The sequence below is a fragment of the Anoplophora glabripennis genome, unplaced genomic scaffold (genome assembly GCF_000390285.2).
Source record: "Anoplophora glabripennis isolate ALB-LARVAE unplaced genomic scaffold, Agla_2.0 scaffold245, whole genome shotgun sequence".
Lineage (NCBI taxonomy): Eukaryota > Metazoa > Arthropoda > Insecta > Coleoptera > Cerambycidae > Anoplophora > Anoplophora glabripennis.
Genome location: NW_019416417.1, coordinates 615,441 through 634,579, shown reverse-complemented (window position 1 = coordinate 634,579; position 19,139 = coordinate 615,441). Strand labels below are relative to the sequence as shown.

The window sequence follows — 19,139 nt, the reverse complement described above, 5'->3', positions numbered from 1 at the left end:
GTTTTAATTCTTACTTACATTTTCATCACAATTCGGTCCACAACACACAAAAACCATTGTCCTATTATAGTTTATAATCAATTAACAATAAATAAAATACAACAATATCATAACACCATCCACAAAACAAAATAAATTCAAATAGTAAATGATAAACTTGGTTCCTGTTTTATCAACAACACCCAAGATTCCTAGATGCTAGCGCCAAAATGGCAAGTGTATGAACTATTGCGTAATCCTCCCCCACCACAGAGAGTGCGCAGCCCCTGTTCGTCTACTTTGAAGATAGACCAGGGCGGATCTGTCGAAATACCCCACTTCTTGGATGTAAGAGGGGGCAAGCTAATTTTTGCTGGAATACCTTCAGTACAACTCACATAATAAAAATGTAGATCCCTAGATCTGGGCGAGGTCCGGAACATTTTCAAAATTGCAAATATGTTTAAAATTTTTTTAAAAATACCTATTTTATCTGAGTTTTTTACTTATATCTTGGAACCTATGCATTTTGGAAGAACATTGAAGAGGAAAAAAGTTTTAGAATTGAATTTTGCACAATATACTGTAAGTTAAAAGTGTTTAAATTTATTGCCAATGTTGCAAAATAGCTATAATTGATGAAAAAAGGCAAAATAATCAAGTTTTTTGAATATTTTTTTTCATATTTTAATTGCTCCGAGGGCATTCTAATTTTGGTAAAAAATAACTTTAGAGTATAATAAAACAACACACTAAATTTCATGAAAATCGGTTCGACGATTTTCGCAAAATAATTTTTTGAAAAAAATTTTGAAGAAAAGTGTTCGAATTTTTAAAATGTTGCACAACTTCAAATAAAACATCTAGATAATTGAAAATTTTTTCACATAGAAAAGACCGTTCAACTTTTCAAATGGTTTTTGAAAAATTGAAATCGGTTGATTAGGACGGCCACAGTAAATTTTTAAAGTAAGTTAACACTCTTTTTTTTAATTTTTAAACAATTTGATTACATTCATCAATTTGCAATTTGGTTTTTTTCAAAAATTATAATTTTAAAGTACTATTTTTTCTTAATTTTAACTGTATTTAACAAAAAAAATTATTTCCAAATAAAACTCTTTTTTTTATTTTGTTTAAACAATAATTATACTTACTATAATTTATGAAACAATAAAAAAAATTAGTATTTCTAATTAAAAAGCTGTGTTCTCTATCAAAATTACTTCTTACGTGAATTTTGGGACACGTTATATTAGTAAAAAATATTTCATGAACACATTGTTTTTGACTAATAATAATTCATTAAAAAAAGTCACGACCAGTAAAAAGCTTATCTAGTTTCTGTACTTAGCTCATCTTCACTGCCACATATAATTTGATTAAACTTTCTTTTCAAAAACTGTATGATGAGATTATACGTCAAAAATCGAATTTATTATTTATTTCTTTGTTTTTTTGTTTGTTGGATTATTTGTTTACTTGCTTGCTTGTTTGTTCATTTATTTGTTTATCTCTTTGTTTGTTTGTCTGTTTGTTTGTTTATTTGTTTGTTCGTCTCTTTGTTTGTTTGTTTGCTTGTGTGTTTATTTGTTTGTTCGTCTCTTTGTTTCTTTGTTTCTTTGTTTCTTTGTTCCTTTGTTCCTTTGTTCCTTTGTTCCTTTGTTCCTTTGTTCCTTTGTTCCTTTGTTCCTTTGTTCCTTTGTTCCTTTGTTCCTTTGTTCCTTTGTTCCTTTGTTCCTTTGTTCCTTTGTTCCTTTGTTCCTTTGTTCCTTTGTTCCTTTGTTCCTTTGTTTCTTTGTTTCTTTGTTTCTTTGTTTCTTTGTTTCTTTGTTTCTTTGCTTGCTTGCTTGCTTCCTTGCTTGTTTGTTTGTTTGTTTGTTTGTTTGTTTGTTTGTTTGTTTCTTTCTTTCTGACTAATTATGACCTCCATTCAATGTTACACCCTGACGTACCTTTATTGTCTGAATTATTTTTTACTTCACTGCTATATTTCTAAAAGGATTCTGGTTTAGCATTAATTTAATTTTGAATATCATTAATATACAGGGTGTTTCTTAAGTAGAGGTCAAAGATTCAGGGGCGTATTCTGTGGACAAAAATAAGGGTTTTTTTTTGTGATATAAATGTGGGGTCTTAGTACACCTATTGTCCAGCTACAACGTGTCAAAAATGAAAAAAAATCAGTTTTTAATTTTTTATTTCTAAACCGCTTGAGATAATTTAACCAAATTCGGTGTGCATTTAGTATGACAGTAGGTATGAAACAAAAAATTACCAGCTTTAGAAACTCACCAGTAGCGGAGGTGAGGGTATCATCAATCATTATTTGTCAAAATCGCCCTGTATAATATTACGAATAAAATGGATTATAGTGATGCAGATAATATAAGTTAGCCTAAGTTCCAAATTTGAGTTACATACTCAAAAACTGTGTTAGATGCAAAGAAAAAAACAGAAAAATTATTGAAACTTTAAAACCCTGGACCATTGTATCCAAACATTTACAGACATATGTTTACATAAATTTTTTATTTAAAATCATGCACAGATTCACCCCCCGAATGAAGACATACTATTACGAAGCACCCTGTATACGAAATCGTTTCCTTTTCAAACCACTTCGAATGTTACAAATTTATTTAAAACTTCGTAAATACGAGTAAAAAATATTCCATCTACCTCATCTACATTTTTTAAAAATCACCTTTCTTGTAATAATTATATTCGGCATTAAAGGTTATGTGTAAAATAATGAGGACATCAAACCTGACCAATTACAGACGCCATTATGACCTACGTGACCTTACCAGTGACATATCTGACAATTTCAGGCGGATGGGAGAGAATACGTTGAATTCTATTTTATCCTTCTCTGTCTCTTCAGAGTTAGATGTCAGGTAAGCTTTAAGGAAGTACTTCACGTAGCCATATTTTCCCATATAGCTACTGGGAATGCTCTTGGGCAGCATCAGTGAGAAAGGAAACTTTCGTTCGCCAGTACTGAAGAACCCTAGAAAATAGTTGTGTGTGTAACTACTGTGAAACAGCGCCAAAGAAGAAAAAAATTTTATCTGCTCCCACTACAGTAAATAGACTATTAATACATAGTTTTTAAGGAAATAAGTGGATTTTACCTTAGAAGTGGAAGTTGCTATGGACAATGGGTGGTAAAGTGAGAGAACTAATTGTCACATTTTTGGATAGGACAACTTCCCCCGTGGGCATAGGCACTTGGTATTTGAAACGCCCTGTATTCTTACCTGATCCTACGGTGGCATCTTCTGTTTGTAAAAAATTGTGTATCCAACATCGAACAATTGGACTGGAACGATTTTTACTCGGTTCAGTATAATAAGTACATTCTTTTCCCACCAGTTTGATCTTCACTTCTAGAATGAGAACGAATATTAGTGGATTGAAAATATCTACAGGGTGTCTGATAAGAACATGATCAAGAAGGCAATATTCTTTGGCTCAAAAGAAGACGATTTGACCTAACTTCCATTAAGAAAAAATGTCTGGCTCCTCTGCTATTGACTGTCAAAGTTCTTGAAAAAAAATAAGTTTTTTGTAATATCTGGAGAATGTTATTATGTTATTAATATTTTTATTGATGCATCAGTCCTTTTTCGAGATTTTCGTGCTCTTGGTAAAATCTTGTAGCATTCACAGTTTTTATGCAAAAATTTTTTTTCAGGTTTAGACAATCATTATCACTACTACTCAAGTACAACAAATACTCACTACAATCTCTACTATCGTAGTAAGTATCTTGGTGAAATCTTGTAGCATTCATAGTTTTTACGCAAAAAACTGTTTTCTGTTTCGATGCGATTTAACAATTTTAAATATATCGCAGTAAATCTGCCCTTTTACCCAGCTTTCTCTAATAATAATTGCCAATTCTTTTACCTAGGATATCAATATTGAAAGTAAAATGGTCGCAACTTTAAAGTATGTCGCAATGCGACGGATTGAATATCATTTTACTACATTAGATTTATTTTTTAACACCCAAAAAATGTAAAGACGTACTTAGGAAAGACATAATTCTCTTTATTGAAACTTGATGATAGTTACATAGATGCGATAGATGATGGTGGAATTACAAGACATGTTCGATATGCCCCCCATTTTCTTAGATGCATAGCTGGATCCAATTGAAACTAAATTGAGCCATCCTCAACATTTTTGCATCTTTCCGTATTACATCCGCCTCGTTTTGAATCCTACGCAATAATTCTTCCTGGGATTCCACAGGGGTAGCGTAAACTTTATTCTTCAAGGCTCCCCATAGAAAAAAATCTAACAACGTTAAGTTGGGGGACCTGGGGGGCCATTCGACAGGAACATCTCTCCCTCTTCTTCCGATCCACTTGTGTGGAAAAGTATTATTTAAATGTGCAGTTACATTTGCACTAAACTGCGGAGGAGCACCATCGTGCATCAACCATATCTGAGCACGAAGAACGAGAGGGACATCTTCCATTAGAACCGGAAAGGTATTCGTCAGAAAATTGATTGAAGAGGATGTCACCGATGATCCCGGCCCAAACATTTACTGGAAATTCCACCTGAAAGTGGTTAATACACCTCACATAAGGGATTTCTTCTGCATAATGGTGAATAAAATTCGGCTGGTGAAATTTGGATCGCGTGCTGACGCTCCTTAAATAAAAGGGCGAAATTGAGTCTTCTCTCAAAATGGTACAGTAAAAGCTCCTGAATAGACGTCGCATGATAAGGATGGAGAAGCTGCTGTCTTATGATGCGGTGAGTTGTACTTTTTGGTACGCCAAATTCCACTATCAGACGGCGAGTACTGATATTTGGATCTTCAGCGACCCTATTTAAAACGTCTCCCTCAACTGCTGCGTACTTGAGGACGATCCACACAGTCAACAGCTCGAACACCAAATTGCTCAGTCTCCCAATCCATGTAAATCGGTAATTTGGAACCCGTCGATTTGGGTATTGCGCCGCGTAGACGCGCACACTCCCGCCCAAGTTGTCTTCGCAAAACCCTAAGACTTTGATCAGTCGGTCATCTCTTCATTAGAAAACGCCATTTGAAACGAATTGATTGACAATTCATTTATTATAAAATGACATCATCGCTTACTACGATAGTAGTAATTGTAGTGAATGGTTGTTGTACTTGAATAGTAGTGATAATAATTGTCTAAAATTGAAAAAAAAATTGCGTAAAAACTATGAATGCTACAAGATTTTACCAAGAGCACGAAAATCTCGAAATAGGACTGATGCATCAATAAAATAAAATAAATTAATTCCAGCGACCAAATAAAAAGCTCTGGTAATTCTTGTACCACGACACTCAAAAATTTACCACTAGCCCAAGGCAGATGGACGCGGTTGCTTCATCAAAACATGAATTTTACTTAGGAACAAGTTCACAGTAAGTTTCATTAAAATCCATCTTAACATTCTCCAGATATTACAAAAAATATTTTTTTTTCAAGAACTTTGACGGTCAATAGCAGAGGAACCAGAAATTTTTTCTTAATTAAAGTTAGGTCAAATCGTCTTCTTTTGAGCCAAAGAATGTCGCAGTACCTTTTTGATCATGTGCTTATGGGACACCCTGTATATGTATAAAATTATCATATACAGGGTGTTTAAGGAAGACCTCCCGTAAATACAGGGGGTGATAGTACGACAAAAAATAAGAATTTTTTGTCTTCTGAACTATATGTCTATCTCCTGTTTTCGAGATACAGATCGACAAAATAAAAATTCTTAAATAGATTTTTTACGAAAATTTCCAAACGGTGCGAAATATTTTTATGAAATTTGGTATTCCGGGGTTTTTAAGGGACGCCAAATACGCTGGTCTAATTATTTTTTTGGATATTTCATAGAGGACGTTAGTTATGCCACATTCCCATTACATTTTAAGTTCTAATTTTTTTAAGGTTAGGTTTTTTACCATTCGGGCTCCAATTTGTAATGTACAATTTTATTTTCTAAAAATAATGTACTCTTGTTAGAACTTCCTAATGTGGACGATTTTCGAGAAAAAAGGCTTTTATTTAAACTCTTATGGTGTATAAAATAAGTTACTTTTCTCAAAGTAGGCTTATGTCAAAACTTATTGACAGATGTCTCAAACAACGCATTCATTCATAGTAATATTTTAAGCTCTAATTAACCTTATATCAAAATTTTAATGATTTTAGTGACTATAGTTAGTAATGAATAATTAATTAGTCACTAAAATTTTAAATTTTAAAAGTTGCCAGTTATCGACAATTTGACAGGGATATTATTTTCTTACCCATAAAGCTGGGATTTTTAGGTGAACAGTACACTCTTCCCACGATTGTCTGACCAGGGGAAAAATCTTGGTTCGGATTTTCTATCACTAGTACAAGCGACATTATAAAGAAGTTCTGAAACAAATATAATTGTTAAAAAAATGGTTCATTAACATAAGCTGTTCACGAACGTTTTAATGTTAATTACTTAGAATACATATTAATAATAAACATTTTAAATGACCAAAACCATTGCAAAAGTTTGCTTAACATTAAAAATAATCAGAATTGTTAAAAATTATTGAGAACTTCTGGAATGGTCTTTTATATAAAAACTCTACGCTGATGATTTAAAAATACGTTTGGCTGTAATCGACATAAACGATTGTTTATTGTATATTTTATTGTTGATTTTATTGGAAACAAACTACCTACATTTAAAAATTAAAGGATAAACAAAATCCTAAATTTTTAGGTGATTTGTTGCAATGGTTGTAGCGCAATAAAAAAAGCAAATAGAGGCTTGACGTTTCTAGTTTCAAGATCTGAAGGTCAAAAATTATTATCATTGACCAGCTTTAGGAAATCATAAGAAATCCAGCAGAAAAAAAATTTCAAAATGTTTGCTTCCCTTTTAAAGGGTCCACAGGCCTTAATAATTTTTGTTGGCAATCTCGCCTTTCAGCCTATTAGTTTAATTGAGCTGTTCAGTAGCTTTATACTATGATTTGTCGCTGAATGACCTTTTATTAATTTTTTAAATTGAATTTGTTTTCGCAAAAATTCATTTTTATTCATCAAAAAATGTTGAACAAAAAAAAAATTTATTTAAAAAGAAATATTCTTTCTTTAAATTTTTTATACAATATTCGCTACACAATCGTAAAAAAAACATTTTTTTTCGAAACTAACCCAAAAATCTTTCCTCTAGATTCGGAAAAATATATATTTTGACTGTTAATATTATAAAAATAATGTTTTTAATTCTTTTCCGATATTTACCATTTTTTGATGAAAAAAATATGGATTTGGTGTTTCACATCCAGTTAAAAAATAAAGGGTGTTCCATTCGAAAACAACTAAATTTTTGCATTTGAAAAAGATAACATTTTGTACGATTTTGTGAACACTTTGTATGACATTTATAAACAGTGAGATTAATGGTATACAGGGTGTTTGTAAATAAGTGCGAAATATTTTAGGGGGTGAAGTTATTTTGTGAAAAAAGTTCACAGAGTGTTTAAATTTTAATTTTTTATTTATTTATTATGTAAAACAATTTTAGATATTGACTTGAAATGTGATAGTTGTATTTTATTTAGAAATATACTAGATAATGTATCAATAGAAATTAAAGCAACAACAGTAAAATATGGTTTATGTTTTTCCTCAAAAAACGGAGCATCCTACGAAAAAATGAAGAGACCAATTTCATTCAGACTTGATGGCGTATTTCTAAAAATATATCAAAACGGGAAAAGTCAATGGCGTACGATTTTTTTTTATTAAAAAAATCTTGTGGTATTCTCGCACGAACCCCACTGGTGAAATATTCGTATCACCCCAAAAAATGCACATTTACCCCTCCAAACCGTTTTTCAAATTTCGAGTCAATATCTTTAAAACTCTGAAATAATTAACAAATAAATAAATAACTAAAATTTAAACACTCTGTATCTCGGAAACGAAGAATATTTCGACCTACGTTTATATGAACTTTTTTTTACAAAAAAATAACTTCGGCAAAAGTAAAATTGTTTATGGCTGGTTCACAAGTCCACAAAAAAAAGTTATCTGAGGAGTGAAGGAGAGCATTCTTTCATATTTTCGATCACTGAATCTGAATTGTGGCCTATGTTTTAACCCTACACGTCAGTATTGTTTGTAAATCGTTAATTTGTATACAGGGTGTTTCTAAAATAGGGTTCCAAACTTCTGCATATAACTTCCTAAGGGTGCGTTTTAGGGCACATGTTAATAGGAACTTTTTGTCTTATTTTAATGAGTTATAAACGCAGCAGAGGTTTGGAACCCTATTTTAGAAACACCGTGTACTTGAAGAGTCCTCAATAGTGGTTCACAAGGAACGGCTTTTCACGATGCTCTGGATCGTCCAGACTAATAATTAGTTAATTTGTTTATAAGGCAATAACTTGTAAACTATTCAACTTACCGATTCCAGATTTCGTGTGAGTTATTAGACAGTGATAAGGAACGAGAGGAATGCGATGCCAAAACGTTCTGGTATTAATAAATGTTTAATTGAAAAGTCATAAATAAACTTCTTCTGTTTATAACTTTTGATCTAATCAATATTTTTTGACGCTCGATGGCTAGTTTTGTAGATCTTTTGAAGACGGAAAAAAGTACTTCACTTCGTGGAAATGAACACAAAAAAGTTATAAGCGAAAAACGTGAATTTACGTAAAAATTATACATAACCACCCTGTAAACGATCTTCCTCCCATTTTTATGACTGTGGAAACTAATATGTTATTGTATATAATATTTAGCATCTTTAGTGAAAACCGGTCTTCCAGTTTTTCTTCGATCTGTAACACCAGTTTCATGAAAACGCTGCAATGTTTTTGAATTTCAATTCATGAAAAATATCTACTACTTTGTCACCTTATCCCATGATCATTAACACTTCAATACGGTTTCACGTGTCATTTTTGCAAGAAAATGATTCACACTAAATGCATTTTTGACTGGTGTTGTCGAGATAATCACTATTAGACAAAAGAACGAGGTGGCGTTGTTATGGAGCTAGAAACATTCAAAAGTTAACTGGATTGACTATAAACTTTATAGACCAAAATATTTTTGTATAATTTATAAGAAATTGGTTTTTAAAGTTCGATATCTCGAAAACGGTGAAGTTTAGGCACATGATGTGATATATGAATTTTGTTTAGAGTTCCGAGAAGAATTGAAATATGGAATAACATACAGGGTGTTCCACTAAAGAAAAAGTAACTTCGTTCCCTCGTGTGGCCATACATATCATTACCCTGTATAATAAAGCTAGGTTAAATAATATGATTAAGTTTTTATTTATTTAACGTGTAACCTGACCTAACCTAACTTTATGTGAAAGTTCACTTATCTTTACAAAGTTAGATGATTTACACAGTGTGAAACTTTAATATGAGGTCCATTTTTTAAAATAATTTACATAGTCGAGTTAGACTTAGTAAATATAGTAAATAATTACCTGCAAAAATTAATTATTTATAGTTTTAACAAATGTTTTGAGTTTAGTATTTTAGTGGTATATCTTCTTAGCACCACTCTATTCTGCCCCACTTACTCCCATTTATTTCGTTTTGTCTTACAATGCAATGAACGTCTGAATAGCAGTGCGTCGTTCGCAATAATAAATCAAACAGGCCATCATATTACACATGGCCACCTCAGATGTACTTCAGAAACCAGTCGGGGGAAATTTAAAAGCATTTTTGCACTCACTCTGTTGTCCGTCACTGACTGCAGACGAGGTTACAAACAAATAAGGTCACCAAATAAACCTAACCGTCCCAAGATACACTCCCAAATATTGTTATCATTTCACAAAGTTATCGCGGTTTTATGTTAATAAACTCTGTAAACACTTGTATATAAATTGTAATCTTGATAAAAATAAAACGCATATGATCGGAGATTTTTGCTTTAACGGCTTTTAAATAACATCAGAAATGATAATATTTCTATGCAAATAAAAGAAAACGTGGGCTTAATTGTTATTGCAAAAAAGTATAATAAAATAGCAAAAAAATTCATTTTTTTCTTCGATTTCTCGTCGACAACTTAGCAACTATTCGTTTTAGACAAAAATTGAAAAGGAAAAAAGTTTTGTAATTAAATTTTGATTACGATAGAGTTAGTTGGAATTCGAAAAAATAATTATTGTTGTTGCAAGAATCGGAAAAATCATTTAAAAAAATTGCAAAAATGCTAGTTTATTTGTAAATTTTTTTCAGACACTTGAATAATACCTAGGATCTTAATACTTTTTCTAATTAAACTTCTTAATGCATAGAATCATCACACCAAATTTCATCCAATTCGGTTCGATAGTTTTTACATAATAATTGTTTAATTTTTTAATTTTTTTAAATTAAAAAATTTTCAAAATCAAATTTCTAAAAATCTAAAGCCTTTGAATACTTGAAAATTTCACCACAAAAAGAAGAGCTCTCAAGCTTTAAAATGCTTTTTGAAAAATTCAAATCGGACGATTAGGTGAGCCGTGGTGATTGTTTAAACATTTTCGCAATTTTCACGCTTATAAACAATTGCAATAATTTAATGTTTTTTCAAATTTTTTTTTATTTTAAAATATGGTTTGAAAGTACTCGGAAAGGCGAGTATTTAAAAAAAAACCTGATGATCCGCCCATTATTTTCGGAGTTATAGCCCGTTAAAGTTAACCCTTATTTACAGCAAAACTATAAGGGCTGTTTTTTGAACCAATAGGTTTGTTATTCCGAGTACTTTCCAGATATAAATTTTCAAAATTTGCAATCACGGGCGTCCCATTTAAAATGTCACTCAAAGATATTCAAGACCGCGTGAAATCAATGAGGTATCAGTGGTGGGGGGAGCAAACACACAGCTACTCCGATCTGAATTCTCGAGTTCAAAATTGCGACACTCGGAAAAATTTCACTTATCTCAGCGTCTAATGGACCAATTTCGATGATTTTTTTTTAAATCGATGTCTCGCAACTAAAAAATTCAATTATCATATTTTCAACTACATTTTATTATTAATTATTGGACTTTTGACATGCCGATAAACAGTTACTTTAAAAAATGATTAATTTATTATGTTTATTTATTTACTGTTAATTTTCACGACCAAAATTTTTGCATGTTGCACCATGTTGTTGGTATTAATTAAGTATCCAAAAGATTCTTATACTTTTTTTATAAATAAAAAATAAATTTTAGATAAATATTTTAAAAGTAAACGAAAAAATTAAAATTATAATTATTCACAATTTATGTGAGTAATAATTTTTGAAAGACTTTTAGAAATTTATCGTACAACTAAAAATTAATACCAATTTTCAGTTGTTTATTTAAATAATTATTGTTTAAACAATTTTATAATATTTAAACAAACTTACTAGTATTACCAAAAATTTGAAAAAAACATTAAATTATTGCAATTGTTTATAAGCGTGAAAATTGCGAAAATGTTTAAACAATCACCACGGCTCACCTAATCGTCCGATTTGAATTTTTCAAAAAGCATTTTAAAGCTTGAGAGCTCTTCTTTTTGTGGTGAAATTTTCAAGTATTCAAAGGCTTTAGATTTTTAGAAATTTGATTTTGAAAATTTTTTAATTTAAAAAAAATAAAAAAAATTAAACAATTATTATGTAAAAACTATCGAACCGAATTGGATGAAATTTGGTGTGATGATTCTATGCACTAAGAAGTTTAATTGGGAAAAGTATGAAGATCCTAGGTATTATTCAAGTGTCTGAAAAAAATTGACAAATAAACTAGCAATTTTTGCAATTTTTTAAATGATTTTTCCGATTTTTGCAACAACATTAATTATGTTTTCGAATTGCAAATAACTCTATCTTGTTCAAAATTTAATTACAAAACTTTTTTCCTCTTCCATTTTTGTCTAAAATGAATAGTTGCTAAGTTGTCGACGAGAAATCCAAGAAAAAAATGATTTTTTTTGTTATTTTTTTATACTTTTTTGTAATAACAATTAAGCCCACGTTTTTTTTTATTTGCCTAGAAAAATTATCATTTCTGATGTTATTTAGAAGCCGTTAAAGCAAAAATCTCCGATCATATGCGTTTTACCCAAGTACACCCTTTGTAAGACAGATACCGCCTGGACTAAAAGAAATATGTCAATTTTTACGCAATGTTGCAATGCTTTTCGCAGTTACGTAGACTGGTTTTCTCTACGTCTGGAAATAATCATTGATAATTGTTGAATGAATTGGCTCACATAATGAAATTAACTACCAGATACTGCGTTATTGTTATTACTTAACCGATTATACTCAGTTATGCAATACAAGACGTTAGGAAGAGAGTGAAGAATTTCAAAAACAAAGAGTACTCAAAAAATATGTACCGGGTACTCCTTAGTTGGTCTAAAGGCATATCATCTAGAAAATCTGACATAACCGTTTACAAAATATTGAGATATCTGTCAGCATTTAAATTTTCTTCGTGGATATGGTAAGAAATTTGGTTATCTTTAATTAGACAGAAAACATTTACGCTAAATTTATTTTGAAAGTTTCCTATCCCGGATAACATGAAGATTCTCAGATGACCACAAATGAGTATTATGTCTATTAAAAATACCTTCTCTCGTAAATTTTGACCCGTCTGTCTATATGTATAATATGTTGCAAAAATTGTGGATCTTCTTGGTATCGCACTAATATAGTTTCACAAAATTGTACACATTCCACGGCGTCGCCCGGATGAAGAGCAGAAAGTAGCTTAAAGTATGAATGCATATCATTAGTTCTTAGCATCCTGTGAATGGCTCGTGAAATGCCTAAATCATACTATGCAGCACGAGTTGAGGATTCTGGATAAACATTAAAATGGGCTAGCACATTTATTACATTATCTTCATTTGAAGTTATTGGTTTTGGTAAAATTGTTTCTGCACAAATTCTACCATATTCTAGTTGATTTGTTGAAATTCTTCTTAACTTTTTTATGCGTTTCGTGCAACTCTCTCGGTTTCAAAAATACAATACTTATGTACGTTTTCAGCCAGGAAATTTGAATAATTTCAAATATTTCGAATTTTCACAATCAAGAACGGCGGTGACAACATTTTTAACATTAAGGCGATATTTCGTATTGTATGAGCTATGTCCTGTACAAATTTAGTTTCGTGCAACTCTCTCGATTTAAAAAATACAATACCTATGTACGTTTTCAGCCACGAAATTTGAATAATTCCAAATATTTCGAATTTTCACAACCAAGAACTGCGGTGACAACATTTTTAACATGTACATAAGGCGATGTTTCGCATTGTATTAGCTATGTCCTGTACAAAGTTAGTTTCGTGCAACAATTATTTTCAAAATATGTCGAAAATTAGTAATATAATGAGTTAATTTCTCATTTGCTTATATTTTAGACAATAAATAATATTTGAATTATACCTTAATCACAAAAGAAACGATGATTAAATTAATAAATTAATTATAAATAATCAATAATATTTTATTCATACATTAATAAATCAGGATTTAAAAAATGTATACAAATTGTTTTAAATTTATGAATCTATATTATATTTATTATTTATATGTACCTATAAAAATATATATTAAGAATTTATTTGAACTTTTTTACATGGGACTTCGTTTTCTTCTTCGATATTATATTCATCAACTTCTCTATCTTCAAACTCAAAATAATTATAATATATATAATTTCCGCGTTGTCTAACACCTCATTTTTCGAAAAATTAGACCGGATGTCCCAATACATTAAGTGTAAATTACAGTTAACTTTGATCGGTTATACCTTCGTAATTAATTGATCAATCAATCAGTTTTTTTTAAGAAGCGTCTTTCCAAGAACTTTTAAAACCTATTTTAAAAAATTTGATTATGTTGAATATTCACAAGTTATTCTAATTGTTTATAAGTACAAAAATTCGACCAATGTTTAAACAAGCGCCAGAGCTCTCCTAATTCACGGATTCGAATTTTTCAAAAAGCGTTTGAAAGCTTGAGAGCCCTTCTATATGTGATTAAATTTTCAAGTATGTAAGGGCCTTGGTTTTTGCTGTGCAAAATTTTGAAAACTTTCAAATTTTTTTTTCAAAATTCGGATTGCTAAATTATTATGCAAAATCCATAGAACCGATTTTGATGAAATGTGGTGTGATGATTCTACATAACATGAAGATTTCTTGAGCCAAGTTTAAAGGTCCTACACCCAATNGCGATTTTTTCGATTTTTACAATAATAATCATGATTCATTCGATTTGTAACTAGTCATATTTTGTAAAAAATTTAATTACAAACATTTTTTCCTCTTCCATTTTCGCTTAAAATCAACTCTTGAAAAGATACATAATTAAATAGGAAGAAAAATATGACATTTTTGGAATTTTTTAACATATTGTGCCGCCAAAAGTTAAGCCCACGTTTTTTTTTAAGCGCATAGAAAAATTTAATTTCTAGTAACATTTGAAAGCCAAAAAGCCAAAAATCTCCCTGGATATACGATTTATCCAAATATGGACCTTATGAAACAGATACCGTACGTCTCTGAATTGACAGATCTTGTCGGTCAGAAATTAAAAAAAAAAACGGAAAGTAATTTTGATCAAACGGAAGTAAATTTTAATACCTTTGGTAACAATTACGTGTGATGTTAATTAGGTGTATGTAACGAACTTTAAGGGGCAATTCTTTGACTGGGTTCAAGCCACAATGATTTAAATCTGAGTCCGAAAGTCAATTGTTTTCGAGATACGGAGTGTTGAAATAAGAACAATCGTCTATCTAATATATCGAAAATGGTTCGTTTTTCAATCTTTCTTCTTGGAAATACCACAAGGTATTATAAGTAGGTAGTGAACAGTTATAGCAAAACTTTCTACTTAGTGTGAGCATATTTCGTTTCGGTAAGAAGCCAACTCTCTTGGCGCGTATTTAATACAGATATTTTGCTACAGTTAGTATATTTTTACTAACCGTAGCAAAAAAAATCTCTCACCAAACTTTAGGTAGTAGCAAGTTTTGAGTTGCTCGATCCACAGGATCCATACTTTCAGGAAAGAATTTTTATTGAGAAGTAGTAGTATACACATTGTTAAAACAGTATAATGAATAAAATATTGATGGGATAAAACTTTTATTGTGTATACTTTTATAAAATACAAATTTTTACATTGGAAGTTATGTTAGAAAACGGTTATTTGAATGTAAAAAAGCTGTCGTTGTAGAAAAAAATATTGAAACAAAGTTTGCTTACATCTAATTAGGCACATAGCTAAGTTTTGTACTCAAATTTGGCATTAACGAGGTAATCACTTTCTTCTCTTCATCATCTTCTGACCAACTGTTCTCTGATAATTATTGAATAAAAACGTAAAGCTGATTTGTAAGCTTAGTAAATAGCGTTAGTAAATATAATTCCCACTATATTAAATAATTCACGTAGAAATTTATACCGGGAATGAACTTCTAGGAGGCCAACGCCATCTGTCTCTTCACTCGATCTTTCTTCTTCCTCTTCGGCGATTGGCAAGCGTCTTCATAGGACGGTGGTGCTGCAACAGACCTAGAAGAGCTTTGTTTCGGCTGAGCAACACGTTCCCTTTCCTCATCTGTTATTTCAGCATCGTCTTCATTCGAATCTATGAAGAGTAGATCTTCAATCTCTTCTATTCTCGCTATGGGGGCAGATTTAATATCAGACAGTTGAGGAGCTGAAGGCTGTGCGTGTTCTTTCAAAGGATTCTTTGAAAGAGACGTCGGCACTGCGAATCCAATCGATCCGCAAGGGATAGAAGATTGGTCTGTAGGCATAGGCATGGGCGTGAACTCTGCGAACCCAACAGTCGAGTGAGGAGCTGGCTTTTCTGGAGGGTATGGAGCAATGTTTCCAAACGCAGGGGAAGAAAATTCGGTAACGTTTGAGGTATCAGTAATGGGATAAGGAGGCTGCATCTTGCTCGGATAAGGAAGACCGTCCCCTTCAAACGAACCAAAAGATTGTGAAGGCATAGAAGGCATAGGCATTTTTTGAGGTAATTCGGAAGCATCACTAATTGACTCGTGTAGTAACGGCGTTTTCTCCTCGATTTCCCTTGGATAGGGCAGAGAATTTTCTTCGAATGAAGTACGAATTGAACTTGAAGGCACTTTTATTTTATTATACCCTTGAGTACCCTTCTTAGAATATAAAGGACTTACTTGGAATTTTATTTCCGTCCGATAAGGATAAGTTTTCTCATTAGAACGAGACATGTCAACTAACCTGTCATCATTAAATTCTTTTTTAAGGTAAGGAGGATCACCAACTGTTGAAGAAGTTTGACTTTTCTTTGTTGGATAAGGGCAGGTGCTTCCACTGGGGTATGGTGAAGATGAAGGCTTATCTTCTTTGGGATAAGGACAGTAACTATCTGGTGGGTAAGGGAGATTTCCTTCCTTTGAAAGGTAGGGAAGGGTTTTTGCATCTGGAATCAGTACTTCAACACTAGATGGAAGGTTATCGTGTTTGGGATAAGGACAGACATCGCTTCGGGGGTAAGGAAGATTTATTTCATTTGCTTCTGGTATTAGTTCCTTTTCGTATGATGAAGATGAGGGCTTATCTTCTTTGGGATAAGTACAGTAATTATCTGGTGGGTAAGGCAGATTTCCTTCTTTTGAAAAGTAGGGAAGGGTTTTTGCATCTGTAATCAGTACTTCTTCAACACTAGATGGAAGGTTATCGTGTTTGGGATAAGGACAGACATCGCTTCGGGGGTAAGGAAGATTTATTTCATTTGCTTCTGGTATTAGTTCCTTTTCGTATGATGAAGATGAGGGCTTATCTTCTTTGGGATAAGTACAGTAATTATCTGGTGGGTAAGGCAGATTTCCTTCTTTTGAAAAGTAGGGAAGGGTTTTTGCACCTGTATTCAGTACTTCTTCAACACTAGATGGAAGGTTATCGTGTTTGGGATAAGGACAGACATCGCTTCGGGGGTAAGGAAGATTTCTTTCCTTTGCTTCTGGTATCAGTTCCTTTTCAACGTTAGATGAAAGGTTACCTTCTTTGGGGTAAGGACAGTCACCTCTTAGAGGGTATGGAGGAGATTTCGTTGCTTCGGGCACCGATATTTTCTCAGCAGTAAATTGCGGGTTATCTTCTTTGGGATAAGGACAGTAATCACTTGGGGGGTAAGGCAGATTTTTTTCTCTTGGAAGGTGTGGGGAAAATCTCTTTGCTTCAGATGCTGGTACCTGTTCAGCATCGAAGAATTGTTCTGTTGGGTAAGGCGGTACTAGTTTTGGGCGGTTCTTAAGCTGTTCCGTTGAGCTTCTGGGACTGCTACGAGCTGGAGGATATAAAATTGGCACTCGTGTCGGTAGGTCGGGAAAATTCATTTTTGAAGCATCAATAGACGGATTGCTCATGATACCGTAAGGGAGTGGGCAAATTTTCACAGAATCTGAAACGAGAAATACAAAATTTATCCATTATTATTTTAGGAAACTAATTTTCTATTAAAAAAATTGTAACTTTACACAAATTCGGTGAGTTTCCCGCATTTTTGTGGTTAAACGAAACACAAAAAATTGAATAGCGACAAAAGGTTTCCAATGCAATTTTACAGGACCACTTGATAGTTTTTTTTCATTTAAACAAGCTATTAGTAACTTCGGTATTCCAGAAGAGACATAAAAATTCATCTACCTACCTTGCGTATATTTAGAGACTCCTTCATCTGAATAGTGTCCGATAATTAACTCAACTTCTGTTGTTAATTTAGGCTTTGTAGAATCCTTAAATATTGCTGTGACCTAGAAACAGAAGAGCAGATATTGACATAGCGGCATTAAGAGCAAATCAAAATTGCAATTTTGATAACGAAAAATAAGCGACCAGGACAATCTCTCTATTTTGGCAACTTAAAATATCAAGTTTTAAATACCTGCAAAATTTCTTTCCGCGTCAAAAGAGTACAGTTCTGAAAATTCGGAATTTCGGCGGAGTCTGGTATCTTCAACTGTAACGAATATTTCTTTGTCCTGTAGTGACGGAACTCAGGGCCTTTATCTTCCGTCAGCAATTGACATAAAGTCAGAAATCGATGAAACGGTGGAGATACCTTCGCTATAACTTTCTGAAATGTATTATTCGTTAGTACTACGATAAGCATTCTCATGGTGGCACAATCAAAAGCTTGTAATTTTCTTAGGATAAAGTTATGTGCCGTACTACTGTGAGTATTGACAGATAGGGGAAACTGTAAAAGGATTGAAGATGCTGAAGATGATAATCTGCATTTTAATCTTTTGCATACAATTAATTTATACAGGGTGGCCAAATGAAAACGAAACAGAGCCATTTTCAGGAACTGCGTCAAGATTGTAGAAAAACGCTCAGACCCGTCGATTTTAGATTGCTCAGACCCAAAATATTTGAATGGCATTGGAGGTTGAGTAATATTTCTTTTGAAAGCTCTTAATTCTCTTTACAGCAGACTTTAAATTTTATAATTCCGCCCACTCGTCCGCCCAATACGTTGAAAAAAATTTACATTTTAAAATTTAAACTATGTTTCGTTGCTTACTTACTACTTAGTTGATTAAATGTTCAAACTGATGACCGTCCGCTTCCATACAAGAATAAAAATTTTGTTCGAAACGTTCGCGCACATTCCGAAGCATTTCCGGAGTGATTCGACGGCATTCGTCGACGATTCTTTGACGCAAATCTTCCAGCGACGCTGGCTGTGTTTTATAGATTTTACTTTTTAGGTATCCCCACAAAAAGAAATCAAGGGGCGATAAATCCGGTGATCGTGGAGGCCACTCAATGCTGCCTCTTCTCCCAATCCAATTCCGTAGAAAACGTTGGTCCAAATACTGACGGACATTTAACGTATAATGCGGAGGAACACCGTTCTGTTGAAAAATCAAATGATCTTCATCATGCTTTGGAACATTTTCAATAATATCAGTCAAGGCAGGGTCAATAGCGTTTTCCAGTAATTGCAAATACATTTGGCCAGTCAAATTACCAGGTAGAAAAAAAGGACCCACCAGCCGGTCACCGAAAATTCCAGCCCATACATTTAATTTTTCCGGTTGCTGTGTATGCACCTCGTGAAAAACTCTTGGGTTTGAATC

General features: G+C 32.4%; 2 protein-coding genes across 2 annotated transcripts in view; both read right to left on the bottom strand.

The window, feature by feature from the left end:
* Positions 1-2,951, bottom strand: part of LOC108905278 (histone-lysine N-methyltransferase 2D-like) — a 12,727-nt gene extending 9,776 nt beyond the window's left edge. The window contains exon 1 of the mRNA XM_023454499.1: positions 2,790-2,951. Coding sequence (XP_023310267.1) covers positions 2,790-2,951 — 162 coding nt within the window. The remainder of the gene's footprint in view (positions 1-2,789) is intronic.
* Positions 2,952-15,141: 12,190 nt separating this feature from the next.
* LOC111691509 (histone-lysine N-methyltransferase 2D-like) overlaps positions 15,142-19,139 on the bottom strand; it is a 10,296-nt gene continuing 6,298 nt past the window's right edge. The window contains exons 4-6 of the mRNA XM_023454498.1: positions 17,939-18,130; positions 17,705-17,807; positions 15,142-17,455 (exon numbers count right to left, since the gene is read on the bottom strand). Of these exons, the coding sequence (XP_023310266.1) occupies positions 15,477-17,455; positions 17,705-17,807; positions 17,939-18,130 (2,274 nt within the window). The 3' untranslated portion in view covers positions 15,142-15,476. The remainder of the gene's footprint in view (positions 17,456-17,704; positions 17,808-17,938; positions 18,131-19,139) is intronic.